The 21,664-nt window shown below is 37.1% G+C and overlaps 1 protein-coding gene across 3 annotated transcripts; it reads right to left on the bottom strand.

Annotated features, from left to right (window-relative positions):
• Positions 1-1,013: 1,013 nt before the first annotated feature.
• Positions 1,014-20,870, bottom strand: OGFRL1 (opioid growth factor receptor like 1). 3 transcript variants are annotated; one of them, XM_050788891.1, is made up of 8 exons: positions 20,511-20,602; positions 16,326-16,412; positions 16,094-16,175; positions 14,416-14,463; positions 13,262-13,340; positions 13,098-13,164; positions 12,842-12,987; positions 1,014-8,560 (listed from the first exon to the last, which is right to left on the bottom strand). In XM_050788891.1, exons 4-8 carry the CDS (start codon positions 14,429-14,431, stop codon positions 7,897-7,899), a joined length of 972 nt encoding a protein of 323 aa, XP_050644848.1. In that variant the 5' UTR covers positions 14,432-14,463; positions 16,094-16,175; positions 16,326-16,412; positions 20,511-20,602; the 3' UTR covers positions 1,014-7,896. The 3 variants fall into 3 exon arrangements, with proteins under 3 accessions (XP_050644848.1, XP_050644845.1, XP_050644847.1); XM_050788888.1 differs by lacking the exon at positions 14,416-14,463 and having other exon boundaries at positions 20,511-20,870; XM_050788890.1 differs by lacking the exon at positions 14,416-14,463 and having other exon boundaries at positions 16,094-16,172; positions 20,511-20,870.
• Between the last annotated feature and the right edge of the window lie 794 nt (positions 20,871-21,664).

Below are 21,664 nucleotides of genomic sequence, written 5' to 3'. Positions count from 1 at the left end.
TACATATTCATGGAGATAATTCCAAGGGCAGGGTAATCTTTACTTGTTCCCCATATTAGTCTGACAACTCATTCAGTCAAGTTGCCAAAGCCTAAAATCACCCACAACAAGCCAAACTGCCTGTCATCATTTTTATCCAGGCTGGGATTTCCCCTCATGCCGGAAATACCAGCTTGTCTGTTTTGCATCCACTTTAGGATTAAAATAAGGAAAATGTTATGAATCTTTTCCCAGAATCTCTCCCGTATTAAAATTTACATTCTTGCAGAAGTGCAGGCTCAGTCCTGCATTTATTACTATCCTGAGAATCTTCGTTTTCTTTCACTTTTTCAATACCTTCAGACATTCAATCTGTGGGGAAAAGAAAATCGTATTTTCTGTTACCAGAATGTATTCATTCTTCCCTTATGAAAATGACTGCATGTGTGCACTTCTCTCTCTACTAAACCACTCATACAAAAGGCTGAAGTTAAAATCATGCTCATTCACCACTGAGGCTATTATTTGCTATCAGTTTCTCAGTTATGCACAATCTAACTTCACTCTCTTACTACAACTTATTCTTAGTTCTTTCATCCTCTCTCCCTGCTTATATAGAATGCAGCCAAGCTCAAATGTTATGCTTCTCCTCATTTTTGTCTACATTGTCCTGTGAGTCTTAGAGTAACCTCTTCACTTTCATCTTGCAATTTCAATTTTTCTTAATCAAAACTTGACTACTTAAATATTAGCCCACCTAAGTGAAAAACATCTTTCACCTTCATTAGCTATTCATATTCCTTCATCTGTAAGAAAAATATTTTTAAAACTGCATTACACAAAGAGATAACAATCAATATCCAAGTATTTATATATGTGATCTATTCTGTAGAATCTGACAATAAAAATAACTTCATATATACATATGATTCACCCTTCACAATATTTATTTTTTAGAATAAAAGAAAATAATGTTAGTCTTATATGTTAATCATAAAAAATACATGTTTAATGACAGGAAAACAGCAAGTCACTTTTTCTAGTTCTTTAAAAATATTTTAATCGTGCAAAATCACCATAATGTACTCTAGCACAATGCTAAAATGTTAACTAAGATGTAGTGGCTTTTATTAGTTTTACAGGATGTATATTTGGCAATAGTTATTAAAAATAATTACTCAAAAGGAACTCTAACTCTATTATTTTAGAAACAATATTTTAAAATACAGCAGTAAGCAACAGAAACTATTGCTCTTTATACATTTTTGGCATAACACTGCCATACGGTTACAGAATTATAAAATAAGTATTTTATAGTACCATACAGATCCAGAAACTGGTTACAACTTCTACCACATACACATGGTATTGGTACTAACAAACATGCACGGCATTCTGTAATTCATACTGCAGTTGAATACAGAGCACAGAGAAGGCCCAGTGGCCACTGGAGAATCAGAGCTTATAAGTAAAACACACGTCTATGTAACAATCGTAGCCATTTTCCTGAAATATTTAAAACACAAGAGACATGATAGTTTCCAAAATGACATAATCTGCCATCCTTCTTCTTAGATAATACTAAAAAAGAAAGATTACCTTACTTAGGAAACAACTTAAAGCCCTTTTTAAAAACAGGAGGAAAATGCTTGTCAAAGGACCTAACATTTTGCTCTCATTTGTTTCTCACAATTATAATGCCACACAATACGCTGTCAACTCTTGACAGTGTGGGAGTTACTTCACTCACAAACCACCTACCACTAGTCTTTCTCTTATCTGCAGCCAGTCCATCAATTTAACTTGTAAAATTACCAACTGTTGCTACACACAGGCAAAGGAATTAAACTTGGAGCTGATCATTTAATTACATCTATCAGTCTACTGGAGGGCTTCAAAGCAGAGTAGGTGGAATTCATGGTTCAAATCAGAGTATTAATGGGATCTGTTTGCACACCAATACCTGATCTCCTTGGCACAAATACAGAGCTGATTCTTAAAGCATGTCCCCACAATAAAGCTTTTCTTAATCATTCGTCACCTGCTTCCAATAATTCTGGCACTTACACAAACTTATCAAGGGTTATGTCTTTATTTCTGTAGTGAGTTTCCTGTTGCTGTTTCTAGACTTTTATTTCATTTGTGTTTTATTTTTCTTCACATGAAACAAAATCTGTTAGCACTGGAAAAAAATGTTCATTTGACTAATGAGTGCAGAACGTAAATGTTTCTTAGTACCAAAACTTACAATCTATCTAATTTCTCTAGTTAATGTAAATTGTTACACAAACTATAATTTAAAAAGTAAAACTATGACAAACCCTAAAGCTTAAATATTTTTAGAAAAAAAGGTATTTTAGCACAGTAAGTGACCATTACTGCCTTTTCTCTGAATCATTTTATAAGATTTTATATTAATATACACCTATGAATGAACAACTTCCCTCATTTTTTAAATTAAATAAATAAGGGTGACGGAAAAAACTCATATTTCAATGTTTCCCAAGATCGTTAAGATATAACTACAATTTACTAGTGCCCAACTGCTCACAATTTTCTAAATAACTACAAAATAAATGATAGCAGGTATTTTATGAGAACTGATATCCACCAAAATTGTGTATGGAGTCCATGATGGCCCATCCTCCCCAGAAGTCAGAGCTCACAGTGCCCAACACCCTCATTATCCAGGGCAGAATCTGAGGACCCATCCTGCCAGTGGAGAAGGGTGGAGCCCAGCACTGGCATCACTTTCCTGAGACACCCACACTGATTCTTGTCCCTTCTCCCTCTCTGAACTCTACTTCCAGCCAGTTTGGGTCATAACACAAAACATTTCATTGTATTCTCTACATGAAAACTTTAATTCAGGAAAATAAACATATTAAGAGGTTATTTCCCTCAAATAACTGAAACAATAAACTTCAAAACAGAATAAGAAAAATGACAAAGAACACTCTCTGTAATCTAGGAAAAATGCAAAAACAGTGCTTTTTACATGATTCTAATGAGACTACAGCATAAAAGTTTTTCAAATTAGTTTCAGATTTCTCCAACTGCCTACTGGAATTAAACTTTTAATAATTTCTCTAATATAATTCTATTTCTGCATCTGTCTACATCTAAGAAGAAGCAAAACATAAATATTACTTTAGTAACTAAGGAATGTTTAAAATGAAAATTGGGCTAAGTAGCTAAACTACCAAAAGCATAAATAAATGTAACAGACAGTATAGTTAGTCTTTCTTACTCTAAACACTTTTTGTCAAATATAACACATTGTTGAATATCATGATGAGGACACTTCTTTATGAACCGATGCTATCATCCCAAACAGCAACTTCTCCAAAATGATAAAGCACCAACTAAATTTCATTAAAAGAACTGATATTCATGGTTTAGAAAGTTCCCAATGATGAGATTTTATAATGGAGTAAAAATGTAAACTTCTGAATGAATACCATTTACATTTGTTAAGGCACATCTGGATACCTCCAGACAGTTGTATTTATAGCTATATTACTATTAATTTCAATAGTAAGGGATATCTAAAAACACATTCTGTCCCTGAACACAATCTGCTGGGTGGGTTGGATAACTAGTACTCACTGTCACCCAAGAGATTACCCACACAAATCTTTTCCCGTAATAAACAGTACAAAACTAAAAGAGAAGCCAGCAAATGTACACTCCTAATTTTCTAGATCCTACATTGACCCAGGCCATTTTTCTCTACAACTTCACCTACATTTAATGATTCTAGCGTGTCTAAATACAGTCTACCTTATACTCAACACATATACCCCAAATGAGAGAGGGGAATTTCCTAAGTGGAAAACAAAATAGAAATCTTCAAAAACATTCCTACAACAGAAGATCGCCACTCACCCCAAACAGACATTAAAGACGTGTAGATGTAGTTACAATCAAGCAAGATCAAGAATATCCTTTATATCTTAGATTAGAAAACAAAGCTTTAGAAGAGCCTCAATTATAGTTTTAAAAATGCTTGATTACTCAGTATGGATGAATACTCAGCCATAACTCTATTATAAACTTGAAAATGTAATATTCAAACAATTACCCAAATATTCTCCCCTGACTTGGTTAAACCAATTTTTGACCACTCAATGTTGAGGTTCATTTACTACTCTGATTTTTCAAAGACTAACTCAGATGTAACACTGTACTGTTTTTCCTTTCCACCACATCATACTTTCACTCAGATTAAAGTATAAAAGCTAGAAGCAGGATAGGTAATTTTATATGACAAAATATGAAACAATGACTATGACAGGCATTATGGCATTTTCATATGTTTATATTTTTAATACTTAGCAAAAAAATACTTAGAACTTCTCTAGTAACTCCTGAGTTATAGATTTTATTTTCTCATTGACGCTGGAAAAAAAGTAGTCCCAAAACTAAATTCAAAATAAAACTATACAACATAATTTTTGAGTTGACAACCAGACTTGATTTAGAGAAAGTAAACATATTTTCAACTCTATCATTAATCTTTTGAATTTCTCATGAGATCGAGCATGAAAATGTATAATGGTACAATTATAAACTCATGTTATAAACTCTTTCTCTACTGTACAGAAATATATCTTATAACTATATGTCACTTTACAGTATTTCAAAATAGTTTCACATAATCTCCTTTGATATATGAAAGCACAAAATATTAGAAATGTTCTAGACTAATCAAGCGATATAACATCTATTTGCCATGAAATGCAAGTTAGTATTTTATCAATAGCCAATATTTAGTATCCTTGTACTCCACAGTACAACAACAATAAAGACTATAGATTTGTAAAGATCTAGTAATATTTTTAGCTATTTGGTCATGCTTCACTGCATTTTTTGTAACAACTTCTCAATGAATTTCTGCAAGCATGTCGTAGTTTTTAAAAATACAAAACATAGGAGTCAAACCCAGAGAACTGTTTCATATATAAGACACACATAAATACATATCTATAGATCTTATTTAAAAAACTAATATACAAAGCATTAATAGAAAAAATTCTAGACACTCAATGTTTTTCTCCAAAAGGAATGATATCCTTTTACTTGTTCTCCACTGAATGATTATCTAAGTTATTTAGGGATTAAATGTAAGAAACATACTATTCTATGTGAATATGCATTTAAAAACACCATAGTGGGAAAAGGCCACTATTTAAGATGGATGCCAGGAAGTTTTCCCCTTGAGACTAAATATTCTCAAATTTAATGGTACAATCTAATCAAAATCCCTAAGTAGGAATAGTACTCTAAAAATTAAATTGCTAAATGAAATGTTTTTACTCATAAGGGCTCTAATATACTATAATTTCTAAGTAATTCAGATTATATTCATTGATTTTAGTATCTGGTAACTTTATTAATATCATAATATCTGGTCACAGTATTTTAATATTATGCATTTAGAAAGTGGTCTGAACACTTTATCATATATATAAAATTGGTAAGTTATTTTGAATTAAATTGTGTTTCTACAATTCAGCCTAATTTGACAATCGCTTCTCATCCTCTAAACCCTGTAGAACTATTTACTGAGCTCTATGGAAACATAGCTACAAGCACCACATAAGAGTGTCCATGTTTTTCTTGCATGTAAAATAGAAATTGAAATGCAAAAGCTGACTGCCAAATCCTAATACTCACAGAACACTAGGAAAACAAAAACTGGCATATTATGGGAACTAAAAATGAGAAAGTGTTCCATACTATACTTATTGGAATAGAACGTACAACAAAGGTGCTACTGAGATTCATATAAAAAATTAGAGGTAAGCAACTGGCATGTTTCATGTAAACTTCAAAGCAGTAAAATCATATTTCTAGAGGCATACTGTAAGTGTGATTATTTTCAAGGTATCCATTGCGGAAAATGTAGATCAATAGAGGCAACAGAAGATGACATGTGATATGAAGTAGGACATATTACAAATTCCCTGGGGGAATAAAATGAATAGAACTTTTCTTAAAAGCCTAACAAAAAAGTTAATTCATTCCTAAATGAAATAAAGTATAAATGTTTCATCTATTCATTGCTTTAACCATATTTGTATGTATGCTTTGAAGTTCTTATCACAGTGTCTTTTGATTTATAATAATAATTAGTAATAATATAGAAAACAAAACCGTTCTTAACCAGTGCTATGTAACATAATAAGTGCTTACTAGAGTTGCATATATGAACTTTTAAATTTGTTCTCAATTTTGAAGTTTGATAACTTAGAGATGCACAAAACTATACTTTTTTAAAAAGACACATTTGGGCTAAACAACATTACTAATTTCATAATCCACAGAACACTGACATATTCATGGTTTAAGGGACTACTGTCCTGTTCACAGTGCAAGAGGCATGCCTTTTAAAAATGAATAATTTCTTATTTTTTAATTATTCAGTCATTTACATTCAGAATCAACCATCAAATTTATATGGAACAGCCACAGAGAGCAAAGTTCTTATCTTGAACTTTTCAATCAACATGTGTTTTTAAGCACTTAATACTGAAAACAGTGTTATTAATTTAAACAAAGCAAAATCTTGAAGTCATACAATTAAAAGTCCCACTCTGTTCCATGTAGATTTCAATATAGATCATCCTAATGTACACAGTGGTCCCTTGATATCTGTAGGGGGTTGGTTCCAGGACCCTCTGCAGTTACCAAAATCTAGAAATGCTCATGTCCCTTATGTAAAATACTTTAAATCATCTCTAGATTACTTACAATACCTAATACATACGATATAAATGCTATGTCAATAGTTGTTATACTGTATTGTTTAGGGAATAATGACAAATAAAAGGACTGCACATATTTAGTAGAGATGTAACCATCCATTTTTTCCAACAAATATTTTCAATCTGCGGTTGGTTGAATCCACAGACGCTGGACCCCTGAATATGGAGGGCCAACTACACTAGAAACACACATGCTAGCTGAGAAAGATGGTGGCTTAAGGGCATGGAAAGAGGCAAGGAGGTGAGGACAGCAGGACTGACAGATAAGCTGGGGAGGTCACAGTTCCACAAGGACATCCATTTCACTTACCAGAATCTACAAATAAACACGTTGAGGTTGAGGTACTGGAATCAAAGAATCCAAATTAGTTTCTGAATACATTGGAAAAGATCAAACACTTACAGTAAAAAAAAAAAAAAAAATCAGCCGGGCGTGGTGGCTCATGCCTGTAATCCCAGCACTTTGGGAGGCTGAGGCGGGCAGATCACAAGGTCAGGAGTTCGAGACCAGCCTGACCAACATGGTGAAACCCCATCTCTACTTAAAAATACAAAAATTAGCCGGGCGTGGTACCACATAACTGTAATCCCAGCTACTTAGGAGGCTGAGGCAAGAGAATCGTTTGAACCCGGGAAGCAGAGGTTGCAGTGAGCCAAGATCATGCCACTGCACTCCAGCCTGGGCAACAGAGCGAGACTCCGTCTCAAAATAAAATAAAATAAAATAAAGTAAAATAAATCCATAAATCAGGTAAAGGTATAGCAATCCAATGAAATTATCCTCTTTATTTCCTTCATGTAGACTATAATGTCTCAAAAGAATGTATTTTGCATACCAAATACTACATGGTAATTTCTAGATACTCTGCAAATATTTTCAAAGTAATTATTATACACAAAATTTGAAAATTCACATCCTAAAAGCATTGCAGAATACATTCATTTATGGGGTCTTATCTTAAATCTCCTTATTAGTTATTCACTTCATTGTCATCCAAAATAAAAAAACAAACAACAAAATGCTTATGACAGAAATCACAAACAGATGGCTAAAATTTGAAATTGACCTCATCTCTTTTCTTTAGGATAAATGATACAGTAGTTTTTTCCTCTCTAACCTAAACTGGCCTATGGGTTTTCTGATAATTCACTGTGCTAGTACAACATCATGGCAATTTGTATTTCCAGGATTTTCACTGTCTTGGTTATGATTTTCACCGTCTTCATTATTTTCAGGAGATACACTCTCCTTTTTTTCTGTGGGATTAGTACCTGTTTTCTCGGATTGAGAATTCACATTCTCAGCATTACTGTCCTTCTCTGTATTTCTTGGCTTGGCAGCTTCATTGCTGGGCTCTGGGCTGGGCCTGTCTGTCTCTTCCACAGGCTCTTTTGGTGCCACTTTTTTTTCTTCAGCTGTTTTGCTATTTAAATGAACAGCTGAGGAGGAATTTTTGGAGTCCTTGGCTTTTTTGTGCATAGAAGTTTGACTGTTATGACTGGAGGCGAGAGGGGAAGACATTTTCTGGGCTTTGCTTCCCTCCGACTGTTCTTTTCGAGGCGGTCCCCAGATAAAGTTCTCTGAAGGCGTGTAGTGTTTCTGGGCGAACCGCAGGAGCTTTCTCCTTTCTCTTCTGTCTCTAATTGTATAAACAAAATACTCTAGAGCACTCTGCTTAATATTGGGAATAGTATTCTCCACAAGAGCTTCATGAAGAATAAATTTTACAAGAGGAGATTTAAAACTTTCATATCCAAGCTCACCAAGGCTTTTAAGAATACGAGTGATTCTTAAATAGTTGTGCTGGGACCTGGAAGAGAGGATTGAACAAAATGAGTGGGGGAAATCAGGTGCAGGAAGGCAGGAGAATGAAAACTATTGGGAAAATATTTTTTATGGAAATGTAAGCCGTGGAAATATGCCGTGTAATGACTTTTTAACTCTATATTTGATACCATTAAGAATAATCCAGAGGGTATTAAATCCTTAGGCCACAATGTAATGTCAATCTATGTGAAAGTCAAATTTATAAAATAAACTTCCCTTGTCTGTTGAGTTCTTCACATTAGAAAAATATTTAGATTTAAATGTATTACCACTGTTGAATTGTTTATTACTGAAAATACACTGAAGATGAATTTTCTAACAGAGCATTTATTTGCACCAACATCAATGTACTGTACTCATCACAGGTAACCGTTGCTAAACATAAACACATTAGCTAACAGCTGACTGGTGCAATTTATAGTGCCAGCTGATCAGCAAAATCCACCACATAAGCCAACTCGTAAGGATGGTGGCAAAAACCACTCTGCTTTGCTAGAACAGTTCTGACAAAGGATACAAAACTGACTTATTTAGCAGAGCACAGTTTAACAGTTAAGAGCATGGGCTTTGGAGTCAGACCTGAGTTCACACCCTGGCTCTGTAACTTACCAGCTAAGTGCAACTATGTTTCTCTATGTCTCAATATCCTTATCTGTAAAATGGGGAAAAGTGCCCACTACTTACTGGACTGTTGTAAGAATCAAATGAGATGATACACATGCTCGGTACATAGAACTCAGTAAGTACTAGATACTATTTAAAACTATTAGTATTATAATTTAAAGATATGAGATTAAGGACCACAATATTTGTACCTATCCCAACTTAACCTAATTTTCTTCAATCTCTGGTCAGTCTCTCCTCTTTCCCTATCTGATGATTTTAAATCTTATTTCTAATGGCCTTGATTCCAAGGGTACATTTTCCCCCAGATTACACTAACATCTTTCCTCTCTATCACAAAACTAATGCCATTACTGGATGAATGTTTGCCAAATCTATTTTGTCACAATTCATAATGTAACTCCCCAAACTCACTCAGCTCAATCTTTGCTTTATTACACATGCCTTGTCAAATTCTAAAAGAATCATCAGCCACATGTATTAATCATAGGTGTTGTCAACAGCCCAGGTATTTATTTACCCAATATTGCCACATAACCATAGCCATCACTTATTTCTAACTTCCTAAAGCCTGTTTTATACCTCATACACGGAACTTTCTGCAAACATTATATATACCTGTCCTAGCTTCCAAAAATGCTTAAAGATTTTATTTTGAAATAATTAGCAAATTACTTGGGAAGCAGGGATAAAGATGTTGATGAATTAAGGGATGGCAGGGTATGGTTCCATGGCCTTATGTTTCAATGAGAACATTTCTTTGCACGAAACAAAAACCTTAATGTTTCAGACTAACCAAACACTGGAAAAGCTCAGCCCAACAGTTGATCATCTTCATCTTTCTGGATGTTTACTAAAAAATTATTGTCTTAACATTCAACTCTGAAGCCCAGAGGGTAAAATGCAGCACAGATGTCTCAGTTTTATCCATCTGTATTTTTAAATAGGAAGTAACACACTTGAGACAATACAAATTTGGGTACAGTTAAGACAATGTGTCACTAACAGCAGGAGCAACTTAGTTGTTACATTCCTGTGGAGTTTGCATACTCTAAATACTTAGTGACAAAACCTTGGGCAATTCTGCTTCATATGTCTGTGAGAAAAAGATGTATAGAAAGGTGGAAGAATTTGTTTTTTAAAAAAGAGGAACTCTATGACTAAAGAAAATTTACTATATTTGCAACCAGCTCAATTTTATATAGCCAATCCTAGATGAATGCTGAAGTTAAAATTTCTGTACACATTTACTATATCTATATATTCTCCAATTAAAAATATTTATATAAAAGTATAAAAGGACAAAAACTTGGGTTAAAAAATGATGAGGATCCTAGAACAAAACTACAAAATATAGCAGTTGGGTGTTTCAGTATGACTTGTAATAAATGTCATAGTGAAAGACTAAATGGTATAGAAGAGACTGGCTAAAATCCTTATAGTGTATAAACCATCTTAGGATTACACAATAGGCAAAAGAAAGAAGCTGAGGTTCCAGACAGAGGTTAAGGGTAGCAAATAGTGTTGAAATTGCAGAAAGACTAGGGAGGTAAAGAGAGAAGACATACAAGGTGAGAACTAGGAAACAGAAAATAAAAGTTAAAAGGCACCCCAGAGTCTAAATATGACTCAGTAATCCAAGTTGATTACAAACAAAATTGAAAACACAGTCTAGTGGTTGGTCCATATATTTGTACTCTCATGTTTGAAAATATTTTGCCTCTTTTAAGGTCAGTTGTTCACTCAATGTTATTTCATTTCACCTTGATTCAATATTTTCCTCTGCTTAGCTACTATAAATATATTGAGTTCCCTGCCTACTCTACTCAAGATGCTATACACATTAAAATACAAATAAGTTATGACATTTAACAATAAGTCAGAAAAGGACCCAATTGAAGAAGAAAATAGAATAGACGTTTTCATAGAATCCTCTATCATTTGTTCAAATCTAGTCAGTAAAGATGTTTTGCAACTAAACTAGAGAAGAAACAGCATGTTTTCTGGCAGATTCTCAGTTAATTCACAGCTTGAAAAGCTCTATGCTGACAATAGGTGGCAGAAAGAAAGGATGGGGCACAGGAGTGAGAAGTGACTTAGCTCAGGCTCCCTTCCCCTGCCTCAACCCTGGAAATTGTTTAATTAAAGCCTTAAAAAGAGACTCTGTTTCCACGTATAAATCAGAGGATATGACAACAAAACTCCAAGGAGGATTTAAGCTGAAGACCATATTTTATTCATCATTTATTCATTCAATAAAAATTGACTAAGCAAGATTGCTATTCCAACCAAAAATAACAAGTTTGAGGTGAGTCTCTAAAATGGTAGTCATTGTGTACATGAAAAATGAGGTACTATCAAATCCTTTCAAAAGATTTACTTTTACTTTTGCTGTCTTTCATGTCAATAGGCTGCTTGCATGTAGTTCTTTCACAGTGTAACATAAGTATTTAGAAACTTTGTCCAGAGCTAGCCACCTGCATTGCTTAGGTACAGGTATATATACTTATGCTTTAAGTGCCCTATATAAGTCAAATTTAACTTCAGTTATAAGTTAATGGGTCTTCTAGTCAGGAACATAAAGCTTTATGTCCATATCTTTAGTGTTTTAGTACAAACTACCATTTTAATATCATTGATTATAAGTAATAAAGTAAAAAGAAGGCTTAACATTAATATTTATACCCATCTTACCAAAGCAAGATGAAAGTTCTATAAAAACACACAAAAAATAGTTAACTGGTGCACAAAACTCAGACTGCTGTGGCCAAAGGAAAATTGCTTAGGTTAGTTTTAACTTTTTTGCTCTTAGTACTTGCTCAGTTTAGCTAATTATAATATGCTTAGAAGTACTTTAAAGCTGGTGGCTGTATAGGCCAGCATTCATAAATAATTCAACTATGATTAGTTTAAATGTAACTATAATTTGTTAAAATTTAACTATAATTAAAAAAGAAAAAAGTTTGCATATGAAGAAATATTAAGAAAAATACACTTTGGTTATGAGTATTAACAAAAGTTATAAACATCCAACCAAATGAATACAGCAAAACAATTCCAAATAAACTATGTTAAAATGTTCTTCATAAGTTTTGGGACTTATTACCCAAAAATGAGGTTTTGTTTTTTACCTTAATAGTGAAGACAAGTGTAATTTTCTCTCTGTTTTAGTAAAAAGTATGGACCCATCTCATTCTTATAAAATGATTTTTATCCATCATAGGCTTAATTCATGAATTTAAGAAGGCATCATGCTTAGAAACAGATTATGCCCCAAGAAGCTTACAGCCTACAAGAAGGGATACACAGAATTGTACACGAGCAGTAACAATAAACTCCGAGAAATGTGGCATACGGAGGAGGGGAAAGGCAACATTTGGCTGTGGGCAATAGGAAGGTTTCAGGGAGAAACAGATCTGAAGCTGAATAACTGTGTTTCTACCTAGAATTTTGTTCCTTTTTGTTGTTGTTTTGTTCTGTTTTAGAATGTGATACAGGAATGTAATGCATTTCAGACTAGCTTTTGAATCCAAATTCCTGGTCCCATCTCATCTGCTGTTGTTTCTGTGTTTCACAGAGAACTCTGACCAAGGGAAAATAACTATGCTGGCCCCTGATTTATCACAGGGGCTTTACTTACTCATTCAGGTGCTGAAATCTTTCCTGCCAGTTAACAGCCCGAGCAACATTTCCAGTTTTATCAGTCAGTTTTATTCCAAAAAATTCTAGCATCATTTTATAAGCCAGGAGGAATCTTCTAATCGCTTCTTTTGTTTTTTTGAATTCCTAATATAAAAAGTGAAAAAAGTCAACTGAAATGATTCAGGAGCTACAAGGACAGTCAAATAGCAATATTATTTGGCCACCCTGTATAAAATGAAATGAGTTTGCATTACCTCAATTTCATACGTAGTTAGTTCTTTAGCATAGAAGTTCAAGCCTTGTTCTCTCAGGGGGAAAAGCCTATTTTTAAAAAAAATAAAATTTTTCTATGAACATTGTCTGGGAAACATACATGATTAAATAGGACATGGTTCAAGATAGATAGTATGTAACTGACCATTGAATGTAAGTGTGGTTGTGCTCCAGTTTTTCATAATCTCCTTTCCATTTATTTAGAACTTCTTCAATGTAAACACCTAAATAGTGAATATTTAAAAATGAATCAGACATTTAAAACATTGTGAAGGCATTTTAAGACTCGAATCACTTGAGTTTTATATTAAAACTTGTTTAAATTTAATAATGGCACACAAGAATAATGCTTTTAAAAAGATGAATACCCTATGCCCATATATTCAGTTATGTGATAAATCTAATTTAAAAAAAAATAGCACCTCAAATTGCAGAAGGTTTTGTTGGGCAATGTACTCTAAAGCAGAGCTGGGCAAACTGTGGCCTGCCAGCTGTTTTGTAAGTAAACTTTTAATGGAATATAGCCATGCACATTCATTTATGTACTGTCTATGGTGGTTTTTGTACTACAATAGCAGAGCTGTGTAGTTGCAATACAGACCCACTGTCCCCCAAAGCCTAAAATATTAACTCTTTACCCCTGTACAGAAAAAGTTTGCCAATCCCTGCCCTAGGAGTTATATAGTTCTTTAAATACTAGATTGGTTCAAAATGAAATGCATCCTAGGGAAAAAGAAAGAAAGGGGAGTAGAAAGGGAAGAAAAGAAATGAGAAGGAGAAAACAAAGGGGAAGGAAAGGGAGAAAAGAAAAATGTAGGAAAAAGTTGTAAGTGCTTACCCAATGCTGTGCCCATATTACATAGAGTGCACATTATCTAGCTTAGTCTTTACAGAACGCTCCCAGTGTTATGATCCTCATTTTAATAATGAAGAAACTGGACGAGTTGTTCAAAGTTACACACTAGTAAAAAAAGTAAATCTTGGAGTGCAACATAGATCTTTCTGGTTCCAACAAGTAAGCCCTTTTTACCCCAACCATTTTTCCCCTACAAGAACTCACAAAAACAAAATCCTCCCGGTTCCTATGTCTGTCAAGGTCCTTACAATTCACTAGCCATTCAGTCAGTCTTGTAGGAAAAAAAACCCACAGCAATATAATATTTCTCCAAACATAACTCATCTCATTCTTGTTTCCTCCAGAGATCACCAGTTTACAGTAGAGGCCCATTCTCGGAAGGCTTGGTAAAAAGTTGCTTTGAATCATATTGTTGGCTTTATTGGCATGTTGAAACCATTTACCTCTGTAATTTTCCATTTGTTTTCCTTTCCAATTACCACTCCTCCTGCCTGATAAGTGAAACATACTATTGCAAGATTATGCTTACTGGCAAGTAGTGTGTGTGTGTGCATATGTGCATGGGTGTGTATACTAGGGAGGAAGGTGAGTTAATATAATTTATATAATAAACTAGGATAACATTTTATGTGACTTTAGCTAAAACTTCTGACCCCCACCAATCATAAGATTTCAAAATAAACTTTGTAATAAAGATGAACAAAAATTCAATATATTGCTTGAAATTACTTTTTAAATTAATATTTACAAAATAAATTCCTTAGTAGAAAAAAATAGAGTTAAGTACTATCATAGCTTTATGTTCAATATTTTTAATACATGAAGGCATTCCTTTAGGAAAATTGTATGAAATTCAAATCAGACTCAAATTAACAATCTATCATTGCATTTCTTCAAAAGATTTTTCTACCCCAAGTCCTAACAAAATGAATAATTTAGCCAATATTTTTCCATTAGTAAATAAAGCAGCACATTTCTATCATTAGTAAATATAACTGTGCAATTTTATCCAGAGGTTTCCTTCTACATCACAGCAGACTTTTGGGATACCAGAAAGCTAAAGACAAGTAGATCTGGCCACGTCAACAATGTTCTCAAATATTAACTTACACTGGCAAGTCTGTCGGTATACAATACTGGGACTCCCTCCTCCCAAACTCCATCCAGGCTTTAGACCTCTTGCCTCGAGTTAGTTCACCAAAGAATGCAAGGTCCTGCCACTTGAAAGCCTTGCAATCTATCACCTTCATTCCATGACTCACAGTGCTGTGGAACTGGCTCAGTTTCCACTGAGAGCAAATAGCAGAAGCCAGGGCAGTCTGACCACCTCACACAGAAAAGGGCTCTTGGGAGAGAAGCCAGCTTTGCTAGGGTGACCTAGATAAAATTAGGATGACCACCATGAACCACAGCATGATGCCTCAATGAAATATGCAATGTTGTGGTCATATTACCATAGCAGCTGCATCTTCTCACTATGGGTTTGGAAAATATCCTAGGAGAGCAATTGCAGAGTTGGGAAGGACACAAGTGTATTTGGCAGGGTTGGATGGAGATCTACTGTATCTGCAGTTCCCTTCCCAGAATATTGGAACTCCAAACAGGAATTGCTGTAGATTCCTGATACCTGAATCTGAAAACTGACAGGAAAGATAATTCTAAATACAAACAGCACTTTTCAATCACATGCTAAATAATTTTCAGCTATGGTACAATGGAAAGAACAGTGGACTCTAGAACCTGCAATTGAGTGACCTAAGCTTTAAGTCCTAGTGACCTAATCTTTGACATCAGAAAGCTGTATTTGATCTTCTCTACTGTTCCTTAATAACCTAAAATTCTGTGGTTCTATACATCTCCTCTCTCTTCCTCTCACAAAAATTGTCCCTACTATCTTTCAGATAATAGTGATGTAAAAAAGGAAGATACCATTAATCCATAGCTCTTCCTCCAGAATTTACCAAGTGCATGCTCACAAACCTATGGTCTAGGATGTGGGGGACACATTAGACTGCATAGCAAAGTAAATCCAATCAGTGAAACAAACCACAAAATAAACAAAGAATAACCAAGAGTATGTGATTGTTTAAAGTGCAATTTATCAAGTAGTACGTTACTCACCATCTGGCTTGAATGGAATTTTATTCTTATAAAAACGAAGATTGCTCAAGTCATTTTGATATCGGATATCTTTGAAGTTCTGCTAAAGGAAAAAATAAATCAATCTCCAGCACATAGAAATACAGTAAAGGTACAAGGACCCTTCATGCATGTTTTCTCAGTGGCACCATAAAAATTTAAAAACAGAAGGAAAACAGTTTACATTTGAGAACATAACATTCTATACTCTTACTGGGTACTGGTGTCGGTACTTGTACAAATCCCTCGCAGCATAAAAACTTCTCTTTGGTTTGGCAGTTGCTTCAGTGGAATCACCACCCTGAAATAAAAAGTGAAACTCTGTTTACATGTTGACGCAAGATAATTTCACAAAGAAATTTCCAGAACAAACTTATAAGGAAGAGCCATAAAGAAACCCTGAAAATTGTCAATCTGTTCAGATTAATGAAAATATTATAAATGTTCCTTTAATAACGCTTACTAGCAATATTTCTTAGCGTCCTGTTTTTCTTATTTGAACCAATAATATTTGTCCTAAGATATATTACTGAAAAAAACACTTTATTATTAACCAAAAACCGAAAGAGGCCAATGTTATGGATCAATATCCATCAGAAATAGAACTCAAAAAGGAATTCAATACATTTATTTACTAGATGATTATGCAAGTGATTCAATGATAAAACTTACTTCAGAATATTTTACATAATACTAAGAATATGTTAAGATACTAAATCAATTCTGCAAAGAAAATTTTCATTAAATTTGCAACATTTAGCTGTATTTAGAAGTCAAGTAATATTTATGAAAAGAAAAGATTTTAAAACAAACTATCTTTCTAAACTCCATCCTTTATAACACCATGACAGGTACACAAAGGCATGAATAATCATCTATTCACTGAATAATACAATGTGATATAAATATTTAAAATATATGCACACAAAGCAATAAAATGCTCTTAAATGGAATGATGTCCGATTGAAATAACTTATATGTAGAAGTTTACTCATACTATTTAAACTCTAAGCAAAATTCCTATCACCATGAACTGATTTTTAAAGTATAAGATGTGGGTTAATATAATCGATTTGCATTCCCTATATGTACTATTATAATGTAGGAGAAAGTGCTGATGACAATGATGAAAAAGAAAAACTTTAGACCTTTAAGAGTCATTAAAAGCTTTGCCCCAAATTCTTTTCTCCTCAACCCCTGTCCTCCATCTGTGTTGACAGATTGGCATCCTCTAAGTAATTTTCACACATTTTTGAAGAAGCGTGATTCTCACTATTACTACAAGTACCGAGTTACTTCAACACCAAATCTTCGGATGCTTAACATTAGTTACTCTGTCATGTTACATAATCAAGAAAAAGCTTCAATTCTGGTCCTTGCCACAAGTTTCAAAATAGCTCTGCCTAGCAAGTTTCTGAATCTATTTAGCCTGAGCTACAACCATATGAATCATCATCCTACATTTGTATAGAAAGCACTCTCCATTTACAAAGCACTTACATATATAGTGGAATAGACAACAAACAGGGTTGACAGTCAAAAGGCATTATTTCATTTGATTCTTAAAACACACCTGACTGACAGTTAATTAGTATTTCCATCTTAGAAACAAGGTATCAGGAGCTTAGACAAGTTGCACACCATCCAGAGTCCAGTGACAGTGCAAGAACAAGAATCCCAGGCTCTGGGTTCAAGTCCAGGTCTGAATCAATCTCAGTCACACTAAAAAATGAAGGATATATGGAAACCTTGGTGTAGTATCAGTAGCCCAAGACTTGGAGTCAGAAGACTAGGAATCTTAACGCTGCTACTTGGTATTTGTGAGGCCTTAAGCAAATCATTTAGCTGAATCTTAGTTTTATCATCTCTGAAATAAAGATAATGACTCATGCCCTACCTATTTCTCAGGATTATCATAAGAATGACTGTGTCCTGCCAGCATCTGCTCCTGCTCTTCCAACCCCTATTCCCTTTGGACTCTACCCAGACCCCTTTCACCTGCTCAGACAAGGATTCTGTTGTTCAATATTGTTCCTCTTTCCTGGATCATCAAAATTTCCCTCTCTTCTGGATCTCAAACAAACATGCTGCAATATCTTTAATATTAAAATAATAAATATACAAAACATCCTTGACCCAAGCCTACCATCAATTACAGATCCATATATCTACTCCTTTTTTATAGTAGATCACCACCAAAGAATTGCCCATACTTTCTGTCTCCTTCTCTTCTTTCCCCATTTTCCCCTGACCCACCTCAATCAGGCTTTTGTCCTCACCACTCCAAAAAAATAGTTCTTGTGAACTTCACCAATAAATCTCCATCTTGCCAAACCATTTCTTAATGTTCACCTCAGGTGACTTCCCAACAGTACTGGGCCAATTAAAGCATCCCTCCTTCCTGAAACTGTCAGTATTTGGCTTACAGGATACTACACTTTCTTAGTTTACTTTCTATCTCATTGGGCACCCCTTGTCAGCCTTCTTTTTTGGCTCCTCCTCCTCTTCACACCCTCTAAATGGAGGGGTGCCTAGGGTCCTCATTCGTCATCACTCCTTGATAACCCCTTATCTTCCTATGCCTTTAAATATCATTGATCTCAGATGCTGAGGACTCTAGTCCTGGACTAAGTCTCCATTCATAGATGTAATTTAACTACCCAACAAATAATTAACTACCCAACAACTCTACTTGGATGTCTAATAGGATATGAAACTCAAGAGAATCTTTGATTTAACCTCCACAGCTGCATTCTCCCTAGACTTCCCTGTCGTGGTTAATGTCACCATCATTTGTCCAATATTCAGAGGGACTAGGACGATGCAATGGAAGTGGTGTGAAGGAGTCAGTCTGGGATACGCTTTAAAAGTAGCCCCAGTATTACCTGCAAGTGGATTGGCTCTGAGAAACAGACAACAAACAGGGTTGTCAGTCAAAAGGCAAAATTGAAAAGCAGATTTTTTGGGGAAGTCAGATGGTGATACTAACAAGAAAAATTAATCATTAAAAGGGAATAGGGAGGGCTGGTGTAGTCTACTAGTTACTGGGGTTGTGACTAACTGACTGAACATTATTAAAATGTTTTATATAGATGGACCTGGTAAGTTGGCTTGAATCTTAGCTGGTATTTTTTGATATTCCAAATTTCTGTAGGAGGTTACTTAATTGGGAGACAAACGGAAGGGAAAAACATGAGAATGCAGCATCTAATAATTTAATAAGATTGAATTAGCAATGCAAAACAACAGCAGCAAACCAGACACAGGGGCAGATGGAAATTCAGAATTCCACAGGTCCAAGGCGCTGGTATCAGTGATAGACAGACTTGGGTTTGCATCATCCTCTCCTTCAATGATCTTGGGCAAGTTTTCCTTTCTCTCTAAGCCTCAGTATTCTCTAAAATGGAGACCACACAGCAAACCCCCACCCCAAAATTGTAGGTCACTTAAATAACACGTTTAGCACAGAGCCTGCACTAAGACTTTATGATTTCCTCCTCACCTAAATAGAGTTGATCATCAAGATGGTTGAGGCAGTGTTAGCTGTAATATTTAGGTTATGATTCCCCCAAAACCCTGTGGTCACATTGGACTTTGGGCTCCGTTTTCCCAATCTCCATTGCCCCTAGCTGATAAAGAGAAGGGCCTAATGCGGAGCTCAAACCTGAACCACCTCTAGGATGCACACTTTTTCAGGGAGCCGACTACATATTTCCTCCTTTTTAAAGTTCCTGATTATTTTCAGTGCATCAGAGGTTAAGGGGGTTACGTATCTCTTGCCTAACCTCTCCTCCAAGCTGTATTAGTCAAACGGTTCAAACACAGTTGGATCAACAAGTCTTCTGGTGAAATGAGATTCGTGAATACCCTGAATCCTAGGTTGAAAGGCCTGAGTTGGGCAGAACAGTGACGTATGAACTTCAGATGAGGGCCTACACTTACGACGGTTTAGACCCCACTGTAGGGGAGAGCGCTGGCTGCCTGCACTTGTAGCCCCACCTTATTCTGAGTAATTTTGTTGTTGTTGTTGTTGCCAATAACACGGACTAGAGGGGTTGTCACAAACCTCTATTTTTAGACAGGTTCCTCCCACCGCACCTTCGCATAACCCAGCTGCGCTGCAGAGGCAAAGAAAACACCCATTCAAGTTGGGTTCTGCCTTGAACCGTGCCCTCGGCCAGGCCCCAGGCCGGCAGTGGGAGGGTTCGGCGCTTTGGGCTCCTGCAGGCCCCCGGGCTCCACTGGGAGACAGGTCAGCCGCGGCGCAGAGGGATCGGGTCGCAGGGGCGAGCAGCCACCTGGCGCCCCTGCCCTCCCCGCGCGAGGGCGGTTTGGCACTTGCCCCTCTGGGGCGCCGGGGCGCCCTGGCCCGACCCGAAGCCACCGCTGGGCCGCGTACCTGCTCGGCGCCCGCCGCCTCGGCGTCCTCGTCCGGCGCGGGGCTGGAGTGGGACCGCCCGCCGGCTCGCTCCGGGGGCTGCGCGGGCTGCTCGGGCTCCTGCCCCGGGCCCTCGCTGCCGCCGCCCGGCCCTGGCTCCTCGGGCTCGGGCTCCGAGTCGGTCTGCCAGGTGGAGTCGCAGTCCTCCACGGTGGTGGGCTCGCGAAAGCTGACCCCGCCGAGCAGGTTGCCCATTGAAGAGGCGGCGGCGGGCGCGAGGCTGCGGGGCTGCGGGGCGCGGGCTGCGGCAGGCGCTCTACGGCCCGGGCATGGCCGCGGTGAGGGCGCTGGGCGGCAGCCTAGGCGCGCCCGCCCCGCACTGCCTCAGCGCGGCGAGCGGCGGACAGGCACCCTCGCGGGGAGGAGCTGGCGGCCCCGGGACCGCCGCCGCGCGCGCCTGAACCCGCCCATCCGGCTCCTTCTCCTCCCCACAAGCGGGAGAGGCCGCCTGCCCAGAGTTCTCGGGGGAGCCAACTGCGGCCCCCAGCCGAGCGCCGCCGGCCCCTGACCGCGCCTTACTTCCTCGTTTCTCCCCGGAACACCTGCCTTCACGCGGCCCCCGGCTATCCCCGGAGTGGATCGGGGTCGGCTGCTACCCTCGCAGCCCGGAGCCGGGGGACGCCCTCCCGGGGCATCTCCCAGCTGAGCGGGAAGAGGGATCCCGCGCAGCTCCGGGAGCTGAGGACTGGCGTGGACATGATGTCGAGGAGGTGTCACCGTCAGCAGGCGGGTCCTGTCCGCACCCCCTCCCCCTCTCCCTGGTCCAGGAGGAAGACACTTTAGCTGCAGCAGAAGACAAAAGCTGATGGTGCTGGGCACCATATAAACAGGAAATCCCAGCTGCCGCGACTGTACTTAGGGCAGCCACCTAGAGTGCGTGTGGTCTTAAAAAAGTCAGAGCTATCAGTCACCTCATCTAATGAGCGAACGTCTCGTGAAACAAAAGGAACAGTAACAACTGGACGATCACATTGATTTGTGGGTAACCTTACACCCACTCCAAACTGGTGCCCTGGATAGGCAAAAATCTCGGAATCGTAGAACATATGGCTGTTTCTAAGGGAAGAAGCCTTGGCCCTTTGGTCTCTTCTGCAAATGAAACAAGGAGGGAGAAC

This window comes from Macaca thibetana, chromosome 4, assembly GCF_024542745.1.
Source record: "Macaca thibetana thibetana isolate TM-01 chromosome 4, ASM2454274v1, whole genome shotgun sequence".
Taxonomy (NCBI): Eukaryota; Metazoa; Chordata; class Mammalia; order Primates; family Cercopithecidae; genus Macaca; species Macaca thibetana.
The sequence above is the reverse complement of the archived record's forward strand: the minus strand, read 5'-3'. Positions and strand labels throughout refer to the sequence as shown.